The sequence below is a fragment of the Aplidium turbinatum genome, chromosome 16 (genome assembly GCF_918807975.1).
Source record: "Aplidium turbinatum chromosome 16, kaAplTurb1.1, whole genome shotgun sequence".
Classification (NCBI taxonomy): domain Eukaryota; kingdom Metazoa; phylum Chordata; class Ascidiacea; order Aplousobranchia; family Polyclinidae; genus Aplidium; species Aplidium turbinatum.
In genome coordinates this window covers 2,454,453-2,474,759 of record NC_137487.1, presented here as the reverse complement: position 1 = coordinate 2,474,759, position 20,307 = coordinate 2,454,453, and the positions used below count along the sequence as shown (strand labels likewise).

General features: G+C 35.5%; 1 protein-coding gene across 1 annotated transcript; it reads right to left on the bottom strand.

Annotated features, from left to right (window-relative positions):
• Positions 1-2,057: 2,057 nt before the first annotated feature.
• Positions 2,058-16,534, bottom strand: LOC145785850 (ileal sodium/bile acid cotransporter-like). The gene is made up of 9 exons (XM_082597561.1): positions 16,445-16,534; positions 15,658-15,748; positions 14,917-15,041; positions 13,560-13,695; positions 12,911-13,032; positions 11,659-11,747; positions 11,214-11,318; positions 3,646-3,803; positions 2,058-2,609 (listed from the first exon to the last, which is right to left on the bottom strand). Exons 1-9 carry the CDS (start codon positions 16,485-16,487, stop codon positions 2,414-2,416), a joined length of 1,065 nt encoding a protein of 354 aa, XP_082453687.1. The 5' UTR covers positions 16,488-16,534; the 3' UTR covers positions 2,058-2,413.
• Positions 16,535-20,307: the final 3,773 nt, after the last annotated feature.

Sequence of the window (20,307 nt, the reverse complement as noted above, 5' to 3'; positions counted from 1 at the left end):
CCCCCCTCCCACAAGCGACGCTTTTTCATTATAAAGCCAGTTTTGCCAGTTTATATCAAAATTATGACGTGGAAACAGGTGCTGATAAAATATCTTGGTTTGTATGCACCTAAAGCTTACGTTTGAGACATGAAATTTTAGCTATATTTTTTTTTTTGGATTAAAACGTTATGTACCTACTGAAAACGTTTAGTAGCCCACCGTCCAAAATGTTTCGATCCAAACCTTTCATTGTTTGGTCATGTATTGAAAGAAACATCACAAAAGCGCAAAAGAAACCGCAAGGAAAGCTAAGCATCTTCGAATGGGGTCATCAATGCTTCAAAATGTTTCTATATATTGGAGCAGTAGCCTACTCTCGCTTGTGTGGTTCGAACTTGATGCATAGTTGTCTTCTTCAGACTCACACGTATGAATGTCTTCTACCAGTTGAGAAGTTTGTGTCAAAGTCGTTTGGTTCTTAATGAACATATGTAGGCCTAGGCTATGTAACAGTCATAGGTACACCTACATACCTGTTCACTTCCTGAGAGTGGGGGCGGGGTAATTTAGGCAGAAGCGGGAATGATGTTTTGACATCGACAGGGGGCTTAATGGATTATCACATATACTTCTGAGAGGTCGCCCCCAGACCCCATTTGCATTACTGAAAGCTTTAGTTTCTTATAAGCTTACGTACCGCGTCTTAGGCGACATGTTTCGCGCCGAAGGTGCAAAATTTTTGCTTTCCAGCACGATTTAAAATCAAAAAAATATTTCAACGAATCTGAAATCGTGAGCAAACGCGCTTTAACATTTGCCAAATTTATTGAAGTTTTGAGACAATTTTGACTGGAAGAGGGGATGTACGCAAAAATCTCTCTCAGTATTCTTCCTTGACTAAAAGTCCTCCAAATTTTGCACATAAAAGGTTAGATTGAAAAGGTCAAAAGCGTTAAGGTCAAAGCTAGGTCTACATTCAACTGAGAAAAATAAAATTAAAGCTAAAATGCATTAACTTTTACAACAACTGAAAATAGAGAAACATCTTGATTGATACTACAGGAAAGCCTACCATCTGCGCCGTGTAACAAACAAAAAAATGGAATTTCACAAATAATAATATTATTTAAAAACAAATAGGAATTTTACTTGACTCAGCAAATAGCTGTCCCTTGCCTCAGCTATTCCTTGCAATCAATTTTAAAAGACACCCATCGTCTCTCCATTAGCATTGTCTCTCAATCGCATGGCATGGCAAAACCATCAAGCCCCGCTGGTTCAAACAAGAGAAGCTTTCTCCGCAAAAAAAGCCGCCGAGTTACAACGATTCAACGCTGAAAGACGTTGAAACAGTGCAATTGTAGTAGATTTCGTTTGTGAGTGGTAAAAAAGCGAAATTGAACGGTTTTTAGCAGTGAGAATTTATGATGTTACACATAGCGCATTGTGATGCGTATATTTTTGACAGGATGCATAGTTTGGCGTTGTCTTGCGAGTCGGAGTTTCCAAACAAAAGACTCAAACGTTGTGCAACAAAATGAAAATAAAACACAGAAGTAAAAAAATATTAAAAATTAAATTTTTATCTCTACATTAGTGGGGGGGAGGGTAATTTTGCATTAGTTACCCCCCCCCCTACTCCAATTGGTGGGTAATCACCCCCGCGGCCCCCCTCTAACAGAGCCCATGCCTGTTCATGCATCACCATGTGTCTCTTTTTTGCTGCTTGACTCGGAAAGTATCCACAAATAAACTACCGTACTCGTAAGCGTTACGTAACGTTTTGCTTGAACCCCCTCCCCCCGATGTGACGCTAACGTAACGCTTTTCATAAACCCCCCTTCCCCCTCGATAGCGCTACGTAATATTTGAACGGTCCCATAGGTTATATTTAGAAAGCGGTATCATCTTGATATAGCCCACAATGCATACACTCATGTTCACTGCGTAAATGAGCTCATAAAAGCCCAGACTGACATGATTACATCATTGATCAGACACATTCAAACGAAATTTATTTCACAATTGAAAAAAATTAAACTGACAGCATAAAAGAAATCAGCTTTGTGGTTTATAAGTGTTGTTTATTATTTGACTAAAAACACTTATTTTATCATTGCGCATTTTGCAGTTCATTACTGCACAAAATGGTTATCACTGCGCCTTAGAATTATGTATGGTGTCCACTACCAAGACCGCCACTGCCCAACCAGTCGATCGTGATCTACTGGTAGATCGCGAACTGATTTCAAGTCGATAGCGAGATGTGTACGAAATACCCAGTCCGAGGGTAAAGATTTATTCAACCAAATGCCATTGGAAGGTTTTTAATTTTCTCTAAGTGGTAATACTGAAAGTAGTTTCACCATTTCATTGTTATATCTATGAGGATTGAGGAACCAATATGACGCATGATTTCAAGATGAGTGTTTTAGCTAAGCTCCAGCAAAGCATCAGTTGTTTCCTTTTCCTTCTTTTCTTCATCCTCTATTATAAGTAGACAAGTACACCATCTTTTCCACTTGATGATTAAGTAACTAAATCCTCCGCCAAACAAACACGCTGCCTGAATCATGGAGTAAATGATGATGTACTGTAGAATTTTTGGGAGTAGTGGGTTCCTGAAGCTAAACAGTAAAAAATAAAGTGATCACCAAGCATGAATGGAAAAGTTTTGAAAACAACGGAGACCGAAGAAACAGTAATTCAACCGATCTTAATACTTGGAAAATATTTGTCGGTATTTTCAAGTTACATAATTAAGTTTAATGGAAAGCTGAAGGATAACCATTTACCATCAAATACAAAAAAAAAGATAACATTAACATTTTTGCTTTGTCGATGACATAAAAACGTCGATTGCTTCAATTCTTTCGTGGATGGAGAAGAGTTGATTATAGCCTCAAGGTGAGTTGAGCCATTGCCTACCTAAACTATACAAAAGCAAAAGATCTAACACAAAATAATCGGTCCAATGTGAGCCATCAAACTATGCTGCACTGTCCCTTGTTAGAATTATTTATTCACCTTCTACCCTCAAGATGGCAGTGAAAACATTTTCTGTCATCAACGTTGAGAGAATAATTCAAACCTGGTTTCAATATAACCATCGGGCCTCAAATCAAGATAATTTTAACAAAAATGCACTATATTTAAGGAATACATATATCCAAAGGGCTCAACAGTTTTCGGCCTAAACAACGGTTTTAACGCTAATTTGGCTACTGTAAATTGTAACCAAAGCGCTTCTTTAGCTGTTTTTCTGTTCTTCTAACTCTAAGCGGTAGTGCGGAAGAGAAGGTGACCATTTCGAGACTTGTATGACGTCATAATAATTGAACCATAGGTATAAAAAATATTGTTTTTATGAGGACAACAATCCAATTATCGTGACGTTACATATGTTTAAAGTTTTTAAAGTTCACAATCTATCTCTGGCTTCTTTGCTGTTTGCAAGTCTTTATTCTGGACATTCATGTTATTTGGAACAATGCAATGCACTTGCACACCCTGATTGTTGACACTCCACGTTTGAAACACTGTGATAGCAATTGGCTATTTTTATTATCTACCGATTCCAAAGTAACTCGTGGTAGTAAGGTAAGTGGTTAATGCAAGGATTTAAAAAAATAATAAATTGTTACTGTGGGCCTACTTTCTTACTCATATGAAGTGGCTATGATGGCAAGTGCTAAGCCTGAGTTTTGTAACATGATTTCTACAGCAACAGTCCTTCTAGCGGCTATTGTGAACTTGAACGAAGGGATTCTGGTGACAAAGTATCCCAATGTGAAACCAACCAACTGGAATAAACAAGCGAGCTGCAAAACAACAATTGAATGCAATTGATCAACTGCATTTCCGATTCATTATGAAGCTAAGCTAAACTATAATTTCTGTGTGTAATTTTCATAAAAAAAATTGTAATTTTACAAAAAGTGCTTTTTGTTTGTAAAAAAAAAAAACAAGAACAATTGGAAGTAAGTGTCCCAAGCAATCAACAATTAATTTTGAAGACAAAGAATTATTGTCAACAGTGATTGTTTAACCCTTTGAGGACCATAAACTTTTGAGACATGTTTTATTGAAATATTGATGATTTTTACTACAAGTTTATCACTTTAAACAGGTATTTGAAAAAAATTTAATTTTTTTTTATTTCAAATAGAAGTTACGCTGTGGTACATATGTGTACCATTGGTCCTTAAGGGTAATGTGTTTAGCATCATTGCTGGTATGGTTTTACACAGTGGCGCTGGTGCTGTTTGTAAGCAGTGGGGCTGCAATGAATAGTGGAGGGGGGGCGAAGCCCGCCACAGAGTTCGCCGAAGGCTAACGACTTCGCGGGGGATCTGGGGGGTCTCCTCCCAGAAAAATTGCATTAAATTTGGTGCGTTCTGAGCATGTTTTTATCCCAAATTTTGAAAAAATGCTTTCAAACTTTGTTGAAAAGTTGATTCCTAAGCTGTATTTTAAAAAAAACAACAGTATTGCTTTGGAGACAAACTTTACTAGTATTGAGCTTAGTCTTGACTAGCCTAGCCGTTGCATACTAGGTTCAAGTGATTTTGAGATGCCCTAGGCTGGACTAGCACTTTCTATAACCTGTTGAATACCCTAACTCTACAGCTAACACTTCTACATTCATGGCTCATCGCTACTCTGCGAAATACAAACTAACTTCAAAAAATAAAGTAAACAATATCACACCAAATCAGAAGAATCGGTTTATTTAAATACAGAGCTTTCGCCACACAAGTGTGGCTTCATCAGTATAAACTGCAACAATAATAAAGAATGATATACTATTAAGATGGTTATAAAATTTAATGAAAGTGTTAAAAAAGTAGATAATATAGTAAAGAAATAGAAAAGATCAAATATTATACATAACTATAAGACTTTAGGTCAATACACTAGATAATAAGATGATAAATAACATGTAAAAATTCAAATCTATTAAAATTGTAATTGGAGAGAACTTTTAACTATAAAACTAGTTTCTACGTATTGTAGCTCCTATCATTTGTCTGACTTGTCTGACTTCTAACGATGACATAGCCTACACTATTTATTATCGTGATAGCAAGGGATGAAAACAAACTGAACTGCTAATTCAAAGAATGTTGAGATGCAAACAAACTGAACCGCTAATTTAAACAGAACTAAATTCTAAGAATGTTGAGATGCAATGACATTGGCATAGCAACGATAGATTAAAAGTAAAAATGCATTTCAATAATGATGTCATAATGAAAATTTTATATAAGAAATGAATTAAAAATGAACAAGGGAGTAGTAAAGAAAAAAACGTATTGAAATGTTTAAATCAATTAGTGAAAGAAAAGAACATCTAAATCTAAAACGAGAGAATTAGGAAAATAGACAAAACAAGAAGGTCTAAAAAGTAGTTAGTAAAAAGATCGTCAGTAAAAGAGTGATAAGATTGTTTATTCTCTAATGTTTATCCCAGTAGGTTCTTGTGAGTGAAGTGTTTTAATCCAAAATTGTTCTTTAGTTTTTCTATATTCACACGTTTTGTTAAGTTTATCAATGGCAATGGCGTGAAAATCAACAGTGGTATGATTTTGTTTGTTGAAATGTGAAGCAACAGCTGTGTTTTTATTGTTTTTGATGTCTCGTAAGTGTTCACTAATTCTGATTTTAAATTTGCGTCCAGTTTCTCCAACGTATTGTTGGAAACATTTTTGGCAAGTAATTAAATAAATGATGTTAGAAGAATCACAATTAACTGACTGGAAAATATTAAACTGTTTATTTGTAACACTGCTGGAAAAGTTTTCGCAAGGATTAGAATGAGCACAAGTGGAACAATTTTTTCTGTTACAATGGGTGAAACCAGGTGGGGTCAAGGTGGAATGTAAAGGTTTAAGGTTAGTTTTGACTAGAAGATCACGAAGAGTAGGGCATCTTTTGTAAGCAGGAAGTGGAGGATCCGGAAATAAAGTTTTCAAATTTTCATCAATTTTTAAAATGTAATCAAATTTATTAAATACTTTTTTGATGTTAGGAAGTGAAGGATGATATGTGGATCCTCCACTTCCTGCTTACAAAAGATGCCCTACTCTTCGTGATCTTCTAGTCAAAACTAACCTTAAACCTTTACATTCCACCTTGACCCCACCTGGTTTCACCCATTGTAACAGAAAAAATTGTTCCACTTGTGCTCATTCTAATCCTTGCGAAAACTTTTCCAGCAGTGTTACAAATAAACAGTTTAATATTTTCCAGTCAGTTAATTGTGATTCTTCTAACATCATTTATTTAATTACTTGCCAAAAATGTTTCCAACAATACGTTGGAGAAACTGGACGCAAATTTAAAATCAGAATTAGTGAACACTTACGAGACATCAAAAACAATAAAAACACAGCTGTTGCTTCACATTTCAACAAACAAAATCATACCACTGTTGATTTTCACGCCATTGCCATTGATAAACTTAACAAAACGTGTGAATATAGAAAAACTAAAGAACAATTTTGGATTAAAACACTTCACTCACAAGAACCTACTGGGATAAACATTAGAGAATAAACAATCTTATCACTCTTTTACTGACGATCTTTTTACTAACTACTTTTTAGACCTTCTTGTTTTGTCTATTTTCCTAATTCTCTCGTTTTAGATTTAGATGTTCTTTTCTTTCACTAATTGATTTAAACATTTCAATACGTTTTTTTCTTTACTACTCCCTTGTTCATTTTTAATTCATTTCTTATATAAAATTTTCATTATGACATCATTATTGAAATGCATTTTTACTTTTAATCTATCGTTGCTATGCCAATGTCATTGCATCTCAACATTCTTAGAATTTAGTTCTGTTTAAATTAGCGGTTCAGTTTGTTTGCATCTCAACATTCTTTGAATTAGCAGTTCAGTTTGTTTTCATCCCTTGCTATCACGATAATAAATAGTGTAGGCTATGTCATCGTTAGAAGTCAGACAAGTCAGACAAATGATAGGAGCTACAATACGTAGAAACTAGTTTTATAGTTAAAAGTTCTCTCCAATTACAATTTTAATAGATTTGAATTTTTACATGTTATTTATCATCTTATTATCTAGTGTATTGACCTAAAGTCTTATAGTTATGTATAATATTTGATCTTTTCTATTTCTTTACTATATTATCTACTTTTTTAACACTTTCATTAAATTTTATAACCATCTTAATAGTATATCATTCTTTATTATTGTTGCAGTTTATACTGATGAAGCCACACTTGTGTGGCGAAAGCTCTGTATTTAAATAAACCGATTCTTCTGATTTGGTGTGATATTGTTTACTTTATTTAAAATGTTTTGTCACACCGTGCATCCCAGTGGATCATCAGTTGAATTATAGGAAAATTTGATGAAAAGTTTAAAAACGAAGCTTTGTTTTGTAACTTCAAAAAGTCTGTAAAGTTATTTGGTTAGGTGGGACTGTTTTCCAAGGCTCACACGGCGACGACGACGAAAATCATAATTGCTTGTATATACAGTATTGACATAATTCGCGCCAAATTATCGAAAATTTTTCAACCGGAAGTAATGCTATCAGTTAAATTTACCTTTGCATGTAGGTCTAAAATACATTCCTACAATATGACGTGTTATTTACATTAAAATTTCACAACAACAGTCTTAATTTTTATGTTTTTCCCACATCACTATATCCCTCCATTAGACTAATAGAATTTACCCTTCAGGACCTTTGGTACATATGTGTACCACGAAAGTTTAGCATTGTCTAGCAACATTTTTTTCAATTTTTTTTATGGTTTTACTGATGGGATCAGTCAGATTAATCACTAAACATTGATGTAGAATAAAAATTATATTTTTTTTACATTTTTTTTCTTGTCTTGTTGATCTTTCAAAGTTTACCGCTTCAAACCCTGACGAATTCACCAAACAAAACCAGTAGAAACAAAGCTTAAACAAAATACAATTTTCAAATTTTTTTTATTTATAAATAGATTATCTATTTAAGAAACGTTTAGAGACAAATACTTTTTGCTAACTACAAGAAAATGATTAGACATCGTGGAAAAAGTTCATGGTACACATATGTACCAACGGTCCTCAAAGGGTTAAATCTCCTGCTAGTGTATGTTTGGACAACACTCAAAGTAGCTTTCCCCTTCCCATCATTTAAAGGCCTCTCGTTGACTTGGACAAATATTGCATGTGTAACAAAATCGCTTTGCTTCGATAACTTTTCTTTTTTCATTTAAACTGTGACAACTAGCTGTGTTGTTTCTTCTTAATTTGCTTTCAAATCCATTTTTAACTTTTTTCTCATTGATACCTTTTAGTAAAATCACAAATATATTAAATTGCCAAAAAAGTTGTTTCATTTTTGATTTTTGTAAATGTTTTGGCAACTTAAATTGAAATTGAATAATCAATGTTTATTTTAAGAAAAACAGTAATATAATATGTATGTATTTTTTATACTCAATTGTATCTTTGTTTTTAACATTTTTTTTTAAAATTCGTGTGGTCACACTGAGCCGGTTTCCTGTAATTTTTACCTTGCTGAGTCTTTTATGATATCACATTTTATTTTTTAAAATGCCTTTGAAGACTCTAAAAGTAAAAAGTTTAGGAAACTTGTTGTCACTTTTTAAATTTCCCTTGTGTGTAGCAGAGGTGTGCGAATCCAAAATCTTTATGATCCTGATCCAGTCCGGTTTTTGTTTTTTGAAATCCGGATCCGATCCGGATCCGACAATTTCTAGATATCTCAGATCCGGATCCGAAACAAATCCGAAGCAATTTTATGTATATAACTTTGTTATAAAACTATTTCAACACATGACAGATTTACACTCTTCTCCAATATTCGTTTGCAACATGGATTCAGGAAATTCGGAAGCCTACTATCGTAATAGGTAACCTACTTAATAGATGTATGGTGCTCAAGCATCCTAACTTGCCATATGTTATTTTTGTTTATTCAAGTGCATAATTGCATATTATATGCCACAACCACTATGGTTGATGAAATAACCATTTAGTGAATAACAAAGCAGTAACCGAAACATATAGAGTGGGCCATAAGCTTAAAGTGCCCCTGACAGGTTGGATCCAAGTATAGTAACTTTTTAAAGCATTTCCTAGCGCAGAATTACATTTAGCGAACTTTTTAATCTTAACCTCGTAGCTCGACTGGTTAGGGCGTAATTTAATCAAACGACTGCTCCGCAGCGCCACCACAGGCGAAACTCCATATTTCACTGCTCTGGGACGACTTTGGTGATATTACGTCATCCTAAGTGGACGTCGTTAGCAACGGATGAAACAAACGCTTCCTAGATGTACAGTGATTGGTGGGTCACAGTTTGGTCGGAGTTGGTACAAGCGCTTGCTTTTTTCGAAGATTTATTGTTTTTTGCAGTTTAATAAAACTGTACTGGATACGTTCCTACAAAACCTAAAATATTACTTTAAGTGAAAAATGAAGAAATCGTACGAATCATCATTCATATTTAATTCATCATCACTATTCAAAAATAAATAAAAGTTCTCTCTCTCTCATAATGTGCCTTCAGTTGGCCATTGAAATCCTGTGTAACGGCCATCTGGATCTGGAAAATTGTTTCGGATTCGCCAAACAATGCATGACGGCATCACAATCCGATTGTTGCTTCCGAGAGCACCACCTTGTAGTATGCACTCCAACACATGCCTGTAGGCATTTTTACTTTAGTGGTAATAACAAAATCATCTTCAGTGAAGTGAACATATACGACTAGTTTTGTATGGCCCATACCACTTTCGAACACTTGAAGAAAACTTTGATCATTTTCTTCTCAGTAGCCTACCTTGTTTTGTGGGAAAGTGGGAAAAGAAAGCAAACGGTCTTTGTCACTGACAATGTCACATGAACAGCAATTTGTAGGCATTGCCTCAACCATAAATTAAAGGTACTGTTTGTGAAATACTGTTGTTACACTGCAAATGGCTATAACCAGATTAGGACAAATAAAAAAGTATGAAAATTGTAGCCCTATGAAACTGCAATTTCAATTGAATTGAGATGCTGTTTGATAAACGTAAACTCAACCTATTTGATCGAAACCTGATAGTAATAATAAGTTCACTTTTTCATTTCAGTAATTCTTAATTTGCACATGTTTTAGACGAACAGATCCCCACACATTCACGTTTTGCAGTAGCCGTACCATACTTTACCAAGTCATCACAGAGAAAGAATGTATCCTTCCCGCTTACTGTGACGTCACAGCGTTGTTGCCGTTTTTATTTTCGCAATTGAATGATTGCCAGATTCGCCGATGTCAACCAAAGTTTGCAAGCGTGTAGCTTAGTAGCTTGTTGATATTTTTTACGATTTGCTGGTCAGGGAAGTTTGTTAGTGTCATCTTTTTGGTATCTTAGGTAAATTTAGCGAATTTATTTACCTGTCAGAGGCACTTTAATAATGAAATAAAGTCTTTGTCAACTTAATATAAGCCTAGTAGCCTACCTTGTAACCATGCATGTTTATCTCTCTAACATTAAACATTTTCAAAACATATCCCAGTGAACACGCAGCAAGCAAAAATTACGATTAAAATTTAGAAAAACAACATCAACTTTGACCTGACCGCTGACCGCAAACAAAATGGTTTCAAATATTCTCCGGGTTTAGCCGAGTTTGAAAATGTTGTCAGGAACTTATTTAAAGTTTATATTTTTGTGTTCAAAATTGAAAAAAACTCATGCAAGTTTAGGATCCGGATCTTGTTCCTATAAAAAAAAAAGAGATCCGAAAAACAGTAAGATCTGGGTCCAAAACCTGTTCCTACACAGCTCTGGTGCGTAGTAAAGTCTAAATCGCTCTTGTTGTACTTGCAAGTGTTTTTATCGTTATTCTAGGATTATTTTCAAAAGCTTTATTTTTTTCTATCTCTCTTCTTGACTTGGTGGCTATGCATTTTGAGATAGTGACAACAATGTTTTATCGATTCTTTCCCTTTTTTTGGTGTCAAATTCTTGTGTTTATTTTGCCGTTTTCTACATATTTGCGACAGCAGCAAAAACAAAATTGAATTGAACTATACAAATTCTGTCAGGGCTGAATTTCTACAAAAGTCAACGTGAATAAAATAAAAGCTTAAATCTCGATTAGGCTTGAATCGTTGTAGCTCTCATTGATCTAAATTTAATGTTGTATACTTCAGTTTGTAAAAGAGCTAAACGTTTGTGAAACTAACCACCACGATCGTCCAGTGTACGTCATCCAAGACTCCAGAAGTGAGTTTGGTCAAGAAGATGATGCTGAAAGCCACAATTGCAAGGGTGGCAAGCACTGTGCAAACCTGAACAAACATTCTGACTTTGAAGTTAGAAAAGTGTTAGAATAGCAAAACAAGGCAGAGATTTACAACATTCATCATACTCCAACAGTTTGAAAACACAAGAGACAAGTGCAACAGTCAAAATAGGGATTTTCATCCAATGTCAAATGGAAAACAGGCTTCGAATACCATGATCGTCAACGTCTGATATAATATTCATTTCCTCCCTCCCAAAATTTTGTTCTGACTGCGCTTCTGATCGCTAAGTTTGTTCAACTTCATTGCTTTTGGGAGTTTGTAGCTCATTTGAAACTACTACGTCGTTGAAACACAATGAAGAACACTACACAATTACACATACCTTGGTAAGAACTCGGCTTGCTTTGGGAAACTTATATTTAACTGCTAGGCCAGCGATTACTGGAACCATGATAGCAACGAGAGTTAAACCTGGAAATAATAAGAATGAAATGTATCAACTTTTGGAGAACACAACTTGCGAAATTTATGTGAAAAAAATATTGAAAAAAGAAAATAGCCCTTCTGATAACGTAATAGCTGCTGATGACATAGTAATGCTGCTGATGACGTAGTAATGCTGCTGATGACGTAGTAATGCTTGGTTAGCTCTTGATTGATTGATTGTTGGAATCTTCATCATCTCATTGGAAAAGCTCCATTGAGAGCTTAATCCTGCCGGTTTCGCACACTTGTAGTGGGGGGGTGGGGAGGTAATCGTATTTTTTAATCTAAATTTAGCCCTGGCTTTAGAATGCAACAGTTAATTTAGCCTGCTCAATATCCTACAAAATTTGAAAAGAAAACTTTGTTAATGAATTTTTCGATTTTTTTTTAATTTACTGATGATCCAAATGGATGCGCAGTGCGATCAATACTAATCTAAGAAGTAGAGGCTACCGTACTAAATTGATAAATTCAAGTGTATTGCGAAGCTTTCGCTATACAATTGTGGCTTCGTTGGTGACTACATATCAATCTTATCAAAGAAGGTTTAAAGTTCTACTTTTGTAAGAATGACAGGTGTAAAGAAGTCATACTTGTGAAGCAAAAGCTGTACAATATCCTTGGATCAATATGAGGTGGTAGCTTATTCTATATTTCTTATTCTCTAGCCTATTCTCTATAACAAAAAGTGACGTCAATGCAATTCAAAACAATTAAATGCGAAAAGTAATATTCGGGGTAAGAGAGGGGGATTTGGCCGGAAGTTAAAAAAAAAATTTCAGAGGTCGTAGAATGTCCTATTGTATTCTAAAACTTGGACTAAAGTTGAAATTATAGGCTTTGAACCACTGAAGCAGTCCAATCACACAGTTTGACAGAGTTGACTTTTTGATTGTTGAAGTAGGCTATTGTTGTCTTTGAATTATTCCACCAACTATAGGTGCCACTGAATGAAGAACTGTTCTTGAGTGCGCTGCTCAAGCGCACAAAATCAAAATTTTGTTGATTGATACAAAATAGCGTTGAATTGATGGTGTTAGCTCTGTGAGTTGAAGAAAAGTTAATTTTATTTTGACGTTGTATTTTGTTAGAAAAACGTTTTTCTAAAGGAATCGCAGCTCGATCTTTGACAGGCATAAATGTATTACCTAACTCTTTAAACGGGATCTTTAGACATTCATCCGTGATGCCGATAACAGTTGGAAATACGTGCAACCATAATGGCATGGTTCCAATGGACAGGAGAGTGGACAAACAAGTCAATACAATACTGAAAACACAAAGTTAAGTTTCGATATGCAGCTCTAATTATAGTTTTATACATAATTGCGTCTGGATGACGTCACAATTCCGTACCACAGCCAAGAAGCGCTTCTCAATATCGTAAAGATCCGACTTCATTGTTTACTATCAAAGGAAATCGAAGTTTACCTTCTACAACACCCTAGCAACGCAAACTGAAAATGAATCATTGCTAGAATATTTAAATGAAATAGCCACATCAACAAAATAATAAGGAATATAATATTAGACGATATAAGAAAGCAGTTAAGATAAAATAAACAGAGGATCAGAGCAGATTTGGGAATGATAGCATTCAGGAATGTTCACAATTTATGACAATCTGCTTAATAGGCCGCCTGTAGTCAGACGTAGGCATCCGCGACTTTGAAAGTAGCGCGCTGTCGCTACAATATGCCAAAAGAAGAACGCTACCGCTACTCGCGGTACTACAAACGTAGCGCGCTACCACCCACCTCTGCCTAAAGTAATTACAAAATTTTGCAAGGTTCTTACCTAAGATTCACATCACCATCTAGCCAATAGCAGGCGACATTGCTGTACGCACCTCCTGGGCATATGGCAATTATAATCACTCCCATAGCATGTGGTTTCGTGATTTGAAATAATTGGGTGAGCGCTAACCCAAACCCTGAACAAATAATATCGAAAAATTTTAAAAGCACATTTCAATTTTAATATTCAGCCTACTGAAGTTACCACCGTCAATTTTGATGTCGTCATAATAACAAACATCAATCAAACAAGTTAAACAATGAAAACTATTAATACTACAAAAAGTTCTCAATGCTAAGCAAAAAGCAAAGCAGAGCGAATTAAATCAAATATAGTTATTACTATCTGAATCCTTAACAGCCTGTTTCATCTAAAGGAGGATCATCAGAAGGTCTTATTCAAATACAATCTCACAATTCTATTTGAATCAAATAAGTTATGTTTGTCCTAATATCTCAACCTTACACACACAATTATGAAATTTCCTTCCTTTTCAAACATAAAATAATACAAGCAAGCTATTTGCTTTCTATGAATACCATACTGATAGCTACTGTTAGGCCTATAAATTTCCATCCATGAACTGGATAGCCTAAATCGAAAGACTGAAGATGCTATAAGAATAAAAACATCAATCCACAAACTCAAATCCTGCTTTTTGTTCGTAATTTCCATGTTAAAATGCAACAATAGTCAAGTTGAAGTAAGTCTGGTGTATTCAACCTCAACCCGGGTTTACCTAAACCTAAAGCCGTTTCGCTTTGATTTTTGTTCTACAATAGCTAAAACCGCTTCGTATAGTATGAATGCAAAAAATACTGCGTTTGTTTACTAAAAAAAACATTTCTTTTGCATGTTTACCAATCATCAAAAACGTATTTCGAAAAAAGACAATAATCGGCCATAAAATTACCAAACGTCAACTGAAAATTCCTGCTTTTATAACCTTTTTGTAACGTATGTAATTGCTGCAGAATACACGAACTACGCACGTGCTTTCAAAATGAAAGATTACATAACATGAGGGACCGTGTGCAACTGTACATGTCAATTTTGGCAAATGCGCGGCATTCAATGGCTAACTAAGCCATTAGCCATTGAACAGGGCGAGCTTGCAAAATCTCGTTCTGTGCTTTTTGAGCATCTCGGAAACGAATGCTAAGTCGGGTTAGTTGAGTATAAAAAACCCTCGGTGGAGATATAGGTCGCTTTTTTATGCTTATCTAGACCTATACTGCAATCAATAAACAAAGACATAGCTATTGGTTTACAAGTACACAATTTGTTACGCTTTCGTTTATGAAACAATAAAAAAAGCTGTTTTTTTATTTAAAAATATTAATTTAGAAAAACTTACAAGGATTGAAGAGTTGCTGAAGAGCAAGAAAGGCAAACATTTGCTTCGGTTGTTTCATGCAATTCCACATTGCCATGACGTCAGTGGTACAACCCAGAGCAAACATCACAATGATGATGATGCATCTAGAATTGGATGCTGTTTAATATCTAGAGCGATTTTGTATTATTCACAAAAATACAGAAATTTATTCAACAATAAATTTGTTAAATAAAATTTATCAACACATTGTATTTACTTTAATTAACCTTAAACGATGCATTATTAACATTAACAATACATTATACGTCTCCAAAAAAAACAAAACCCTTTGACATAATATGCAAAAGTTATGTTTGCAAATAATCTACACTAAGCAACGAAACGAAGCAACAACGTGAAATTCAACGTGATCTCGTTAATTGCAGATTTTGTTGCTTAGAAAGTTTGAAAAGTGACTTCTCTAACCAAATTGTAACATGACGTTGTAACTTCATTATTTGGAGAAGCAGTTACCAACTTCTGATCAATTTTAAGTTTCACGTAATTGTTTAAAATTCAGTTGCGTGCATTCAATCATTGTAACAAAAGCATAAACTTTACAGTGCTTCAATATTATTCTAAACTAAGAAATCACAAAGATCAACCCTTGATGGGGTTAACTATTGATATTACACAATAAGCTCATGCTTTTGTTGAAACCTTTCTCTGTTTATCTTTGCTCTAGCTTTTACTAAAGTTAAAATATCGATTTTTACTTACTGGGTGGCCACCTCTGTGGCAATTTGTTCGCTGCTTGAAGCACCCCTGGCACAAACTGAACCATTGACTGGAGGCCATGTCATCACAGCGTCTACAAAATAGTTATGTGGAAACCTTAAATTGCAAGGACTGTCTACCCCGTTGGCTTAGTGAATTGCCCGACTCAAGATCACACGGCGCTGGTTCGACTCTCGGAGTGTGCACTTGAGCAACGCATTTCAAGGGCTGCTCTCCATTCAGCGGCAGCTAGTGGATGGAATAATTCCTCGGCAACAACACTTCAACAATCGGAAACTTCACTCTGCTAATCTCGGTAACCGGTAACCTTCACTCTGTGACTCTGGCTTTGCGTCGCCGAACTTGCGCCTAAAGCCTCTACAATTTATGCAAAACTAGCAAAAATAACCTGTCAAGGTTTTGTCAGTCCGATGATAAAAATTCAAAACCAGCCAACTTAACCATAACTGAAGGAACGTGTAAGACATGCCCAGTTGCCCACCATCGACTTTTCTGATGAGATAGGTAATTGGCCAGAGTTATGCAACGTACTGGCATCAGATTTGGAAATCATCTGTCAAAAATTTTGATTTAAAGCAAGTTGGTAGCCTAAGTCACTGTGTCATGGTTTTGGTATTCGGATTGTTTCAAAACAAAATTCCTTCATAGTTCTGAACAAGACACGAACCGTTGGAATGGCTGAAGTGCGACAACGAGCAACACTCCAATGTCTCAGTAACTGTACTGCTGTACATGAAGTTGTGTATATCATCTACTCTACTTTGCTCACCAGTTTGAAATGAAGTTGTTGATATGGGTTTGATTGCATCCATTGCATTCCTATACAAAATATAACACCAGATTTTTCATAAAAATGAAACACCTGAATAACAGCAAGTAAGCTTCATTTATAACTTACAATAATGATACCCTACATCAGCGCGGGGTCCGCAAAGCATTTTTAAGGTGTCTTTAAAAGTTTCCAAATTTGAAGCACAATTAATAAATTACAACATTTAAAAATTGTTTATAATTTATTTGTGAACTACAGTGATTCTCTAACTGTGCATCGTGACGCCCTGGTGCGTTGTTTGAAATTTCAATGAGCGTCGCACAAAGGTTCGGTTTCCTAACTAAAACAACTTCATAAAAAAGAGTTAAATCTTTTTATCAAGCTACGTATGTTCAGCTTAATTCTTCCGAGGCAGCAGATTGTGGATCAACGCTTAATTAAAAATGCAAACAATTAACACTCATGGTTTACCATGACTGTCATTACAACGAACTATTGATTACAAATGGAAAAAGGGAGAAATTCTTTGTGATGTGATAAATTTTATCACAAATTATAATAATTTTTGATAAAATTTATAGAAAAACATCAAATGAGCACATAGATTGCTGATGTTTGATCCTTTGTGCCAGCATATAGCTCATAACATAACTTAGTGCGTCGAGAGCAGGGATATCTTTCTAGAGTTTAGCTAATTCTTCTAAGACTACGTTTACATTAGAGGCGAAATGAAAGCACAAAACGGCGTGAAAAGCCTTTCTACATACACTACAACTACAGTACATATTACACCAGTTGACAAACAATAATCAAACTACTAGGGCTCATCTTATTGCTAAGATCTCATTGCGGCGTGTTTACATCAACGCAACCGCTTGATATCGGCTTCAATTTGGTCAAAACCACCCACATGAAATGCAGACCGCCACGAATCTCGCTTCGGTCGTCGCATGCAAACATATCACGCGTTCGGCAAACGAATAGAAAAAAATGGAAATTTTTCATTTAGGCACAATGAAACGTCATGTAAACGTAGCCTAAGTGTGTTGCTTCGAAACCTATAAAACGTTTGTTTCAGCTAAGAGATGCCATATACTGAAAGTTCATATAAATTTTTAGGAGTTCACAACCGCTTCTAAAGCACCAAAAAGAAATCCACCAAGTCAGAAAGGTTGAGAACCACTGGTCGACACTTTTAAAAACCTTGTCTATCCAGCTTGCTTAAAAGTCAAATAAGCTTTCCTGATAGAAACTTTTTAATAAAACATATTCGCACGACAGTAGGGCTACGAGCAAAATGAAACTACCAAACACTTTCAGAACTTGCAGTACAATTTCTGAATTATGTTTTAAAAAACAGGCTGACGGTTGGTCATGTGCGGCGTTGTAGCCAGAATAGTTATTGTGCTATTGGTTGTCGACCCTAAAAATACCTGATGTGTAGGCTAATCGACTGCAAAGCGCTTCTGAGAAATGTAGGCTGAAGCTTTGCCGGTGCTCATATGTTGTGATACCTGGTACTGACGTGACAATGTTCGACTTGCGTGCGATGGCAAAAACTAGGCACTTTCTTGAAATAATCTCTTTTTACTTTTTCACTGTTTTTATTCATTTATTTTACAAAAAGTCCAAAATCGCTGCAGATTACCTGCGCTGAACCGTGGAAGTGGAACCAGTCATGCGCGGGTCGAAAATAACCAGCTTCTCTCATTTGTGAATTGAATTGAAGTTAGTTTCAGAATGTGTCAACTCAATAAAAACAGAAGTGGCAAAACGTTTGCACGATGACAACAGTTATCTCTTGGTGCCATCGCCCATCAGTAGCTTTAACTTTTATAAATATTACAAACATACAGCAGCTAACTTTGTTATAAATGTTTATTCTTCATTTCAAAAAGCACACAATACATTGATCACTTTCCACCCAACAAAATGTTAATAAGGCACATAATGCTGAGTATTTGTGGCCACTGGCCAGTTGTTCTCAACAGAGTAGCAGGTTATGAAGGTCACCCGATGACGCTTTGTGAAAACACTGACAAGCAAAGGATGCAAAACTCAGTTAAGTAATCTTTGAGATGGGCTGAGAGCCGAATGATAGTTTGTGTGTTGTTTATCAAATTTGATTCCAACAACTAGCATCCCGTTTTATAACCGTATTCATCAGCGATTGGAATTGTGTAGAGAGCAACTTTGGTCACTGCCGCTCTTGTAAAGCTACTTGTAGATAAATGACGATTGCAGCTCTGACGAAGTATAGCGACGATATTTCGATTCACATTGTTTTGATTTTTTTTCGGCTATTTGTTTCATCCCGTCAAAGGTCGTCAAGCACCACTGAGGATTGTTAACGTGTTGTTTTCCACCTACCAATCCCAGTCGACGCCCTTGTCCATATGGAAGCAGTGGTATAGCAGCACCATCTACCGTTCTTGAATATTGATAGAAATTGCCGCTTCCTTACCCCAACAACATTTCAAAAGTACATTTGTCCGCAACATCCACTGAGTAGCTACACCACTGACAGAAAAAACTCTCAACTGGGGGAAATGTGAAGAGACCTTTACAACTGAGACGTTCTTACATGTTTGAAGACGCACATAATCACAGTCCTCGCAATTCTCTTTGTCTCTGCGGTCAAAGTCAAAAGTTTAAATTCTGAGAAAAAAAGTCTTGTCATCCTATGCAAGTATGATGTAATTCCAAACTTGATTTGTGACTTTTTGATGTTTGCAAAATAATCAGTTTTTAATTTTCCGCCATCCTGTAAATCCAGCAAAAAGTGTTTGATGAGAATGACGTCATTGTAAAACAATGTCGCGCAGGATTATAGTCTATGTTGTAAGCGTGTTATATTTACTATTTTGCATTATTTACTATTTTAATTTAATTATGATTTATTTGTATTATTTTAATAATTAATGTATTTACTCTTTTGCGTCATACGAGTCGTCGGCTTGGATGCTTGATAGCTTTTGATTGGAGTTTAGCTGTCATCAATTCCATTATGTGGGGCTCGTATCTCACGCTGCGTTAGAAGCCGTAATTGACGTTCTTGCGTGATTCGTTCTGTTATCTTGAATCTTGATTGATTTAATTGCAACAGTTTTCGTTGATTCTCTATTGAAGAATTAGAGTTATTTACAAAATGGAGGAGTTACAACTTAAAGGTTCTGAAAACAGCTTTGCAAAGTCGCGACATTCAGCCAACTAAGTATCGAGCCACAAAGACCAGGGTAATGTGAGAACAAATGTGTGTTTACAATTCTTCACTCAAGTAGGCTACATGCTTTCCTCAAACACTTTAGCAAAAATTCAAAATTTAAACCTTATCTCTTGAATTCATTTTGTCGCCAGGTTTTCAATTGTTACAAACGTGCAATGCTTCAGAGCAGCAATGCAGGTGAAAAGAACCTTTTTGCTGCAGCCTGCAGGCCAGTCATGCAACTTTAGTTTAAAGGTTCGCTGCACAACCAACATGTGACTCACTCTAAATTTAAAAGATGTACTGAAGCGGTTCAGTAGGTGAAGGGTTCAGTAGGTGTAGGGTTCAGTAGGTGAAAGATTCAGTAGGTGACTAAACCTCACATTAGGGTCTTACAGGCGCCCCATGAAATTTAAATCTTGGTTTCACCATGCTTACCTTTTTTGTGGTACTGTGTTTAGATCAGTAGACCATAAATATGAAGTTTCATAAATTTTCATCGACGTTTACCTCCACCGCCGAGGCCATTTTGAGGCCAACTTGAAATTTTTCATGTTTTTGCCACTAGAGGGCAGTGTATAAGTTTTGAAATATTGGGGGTATATTTAAAAGATGCCCTATGATGTTCTGAATTGTTTTTTAAAAAAAAAAATTG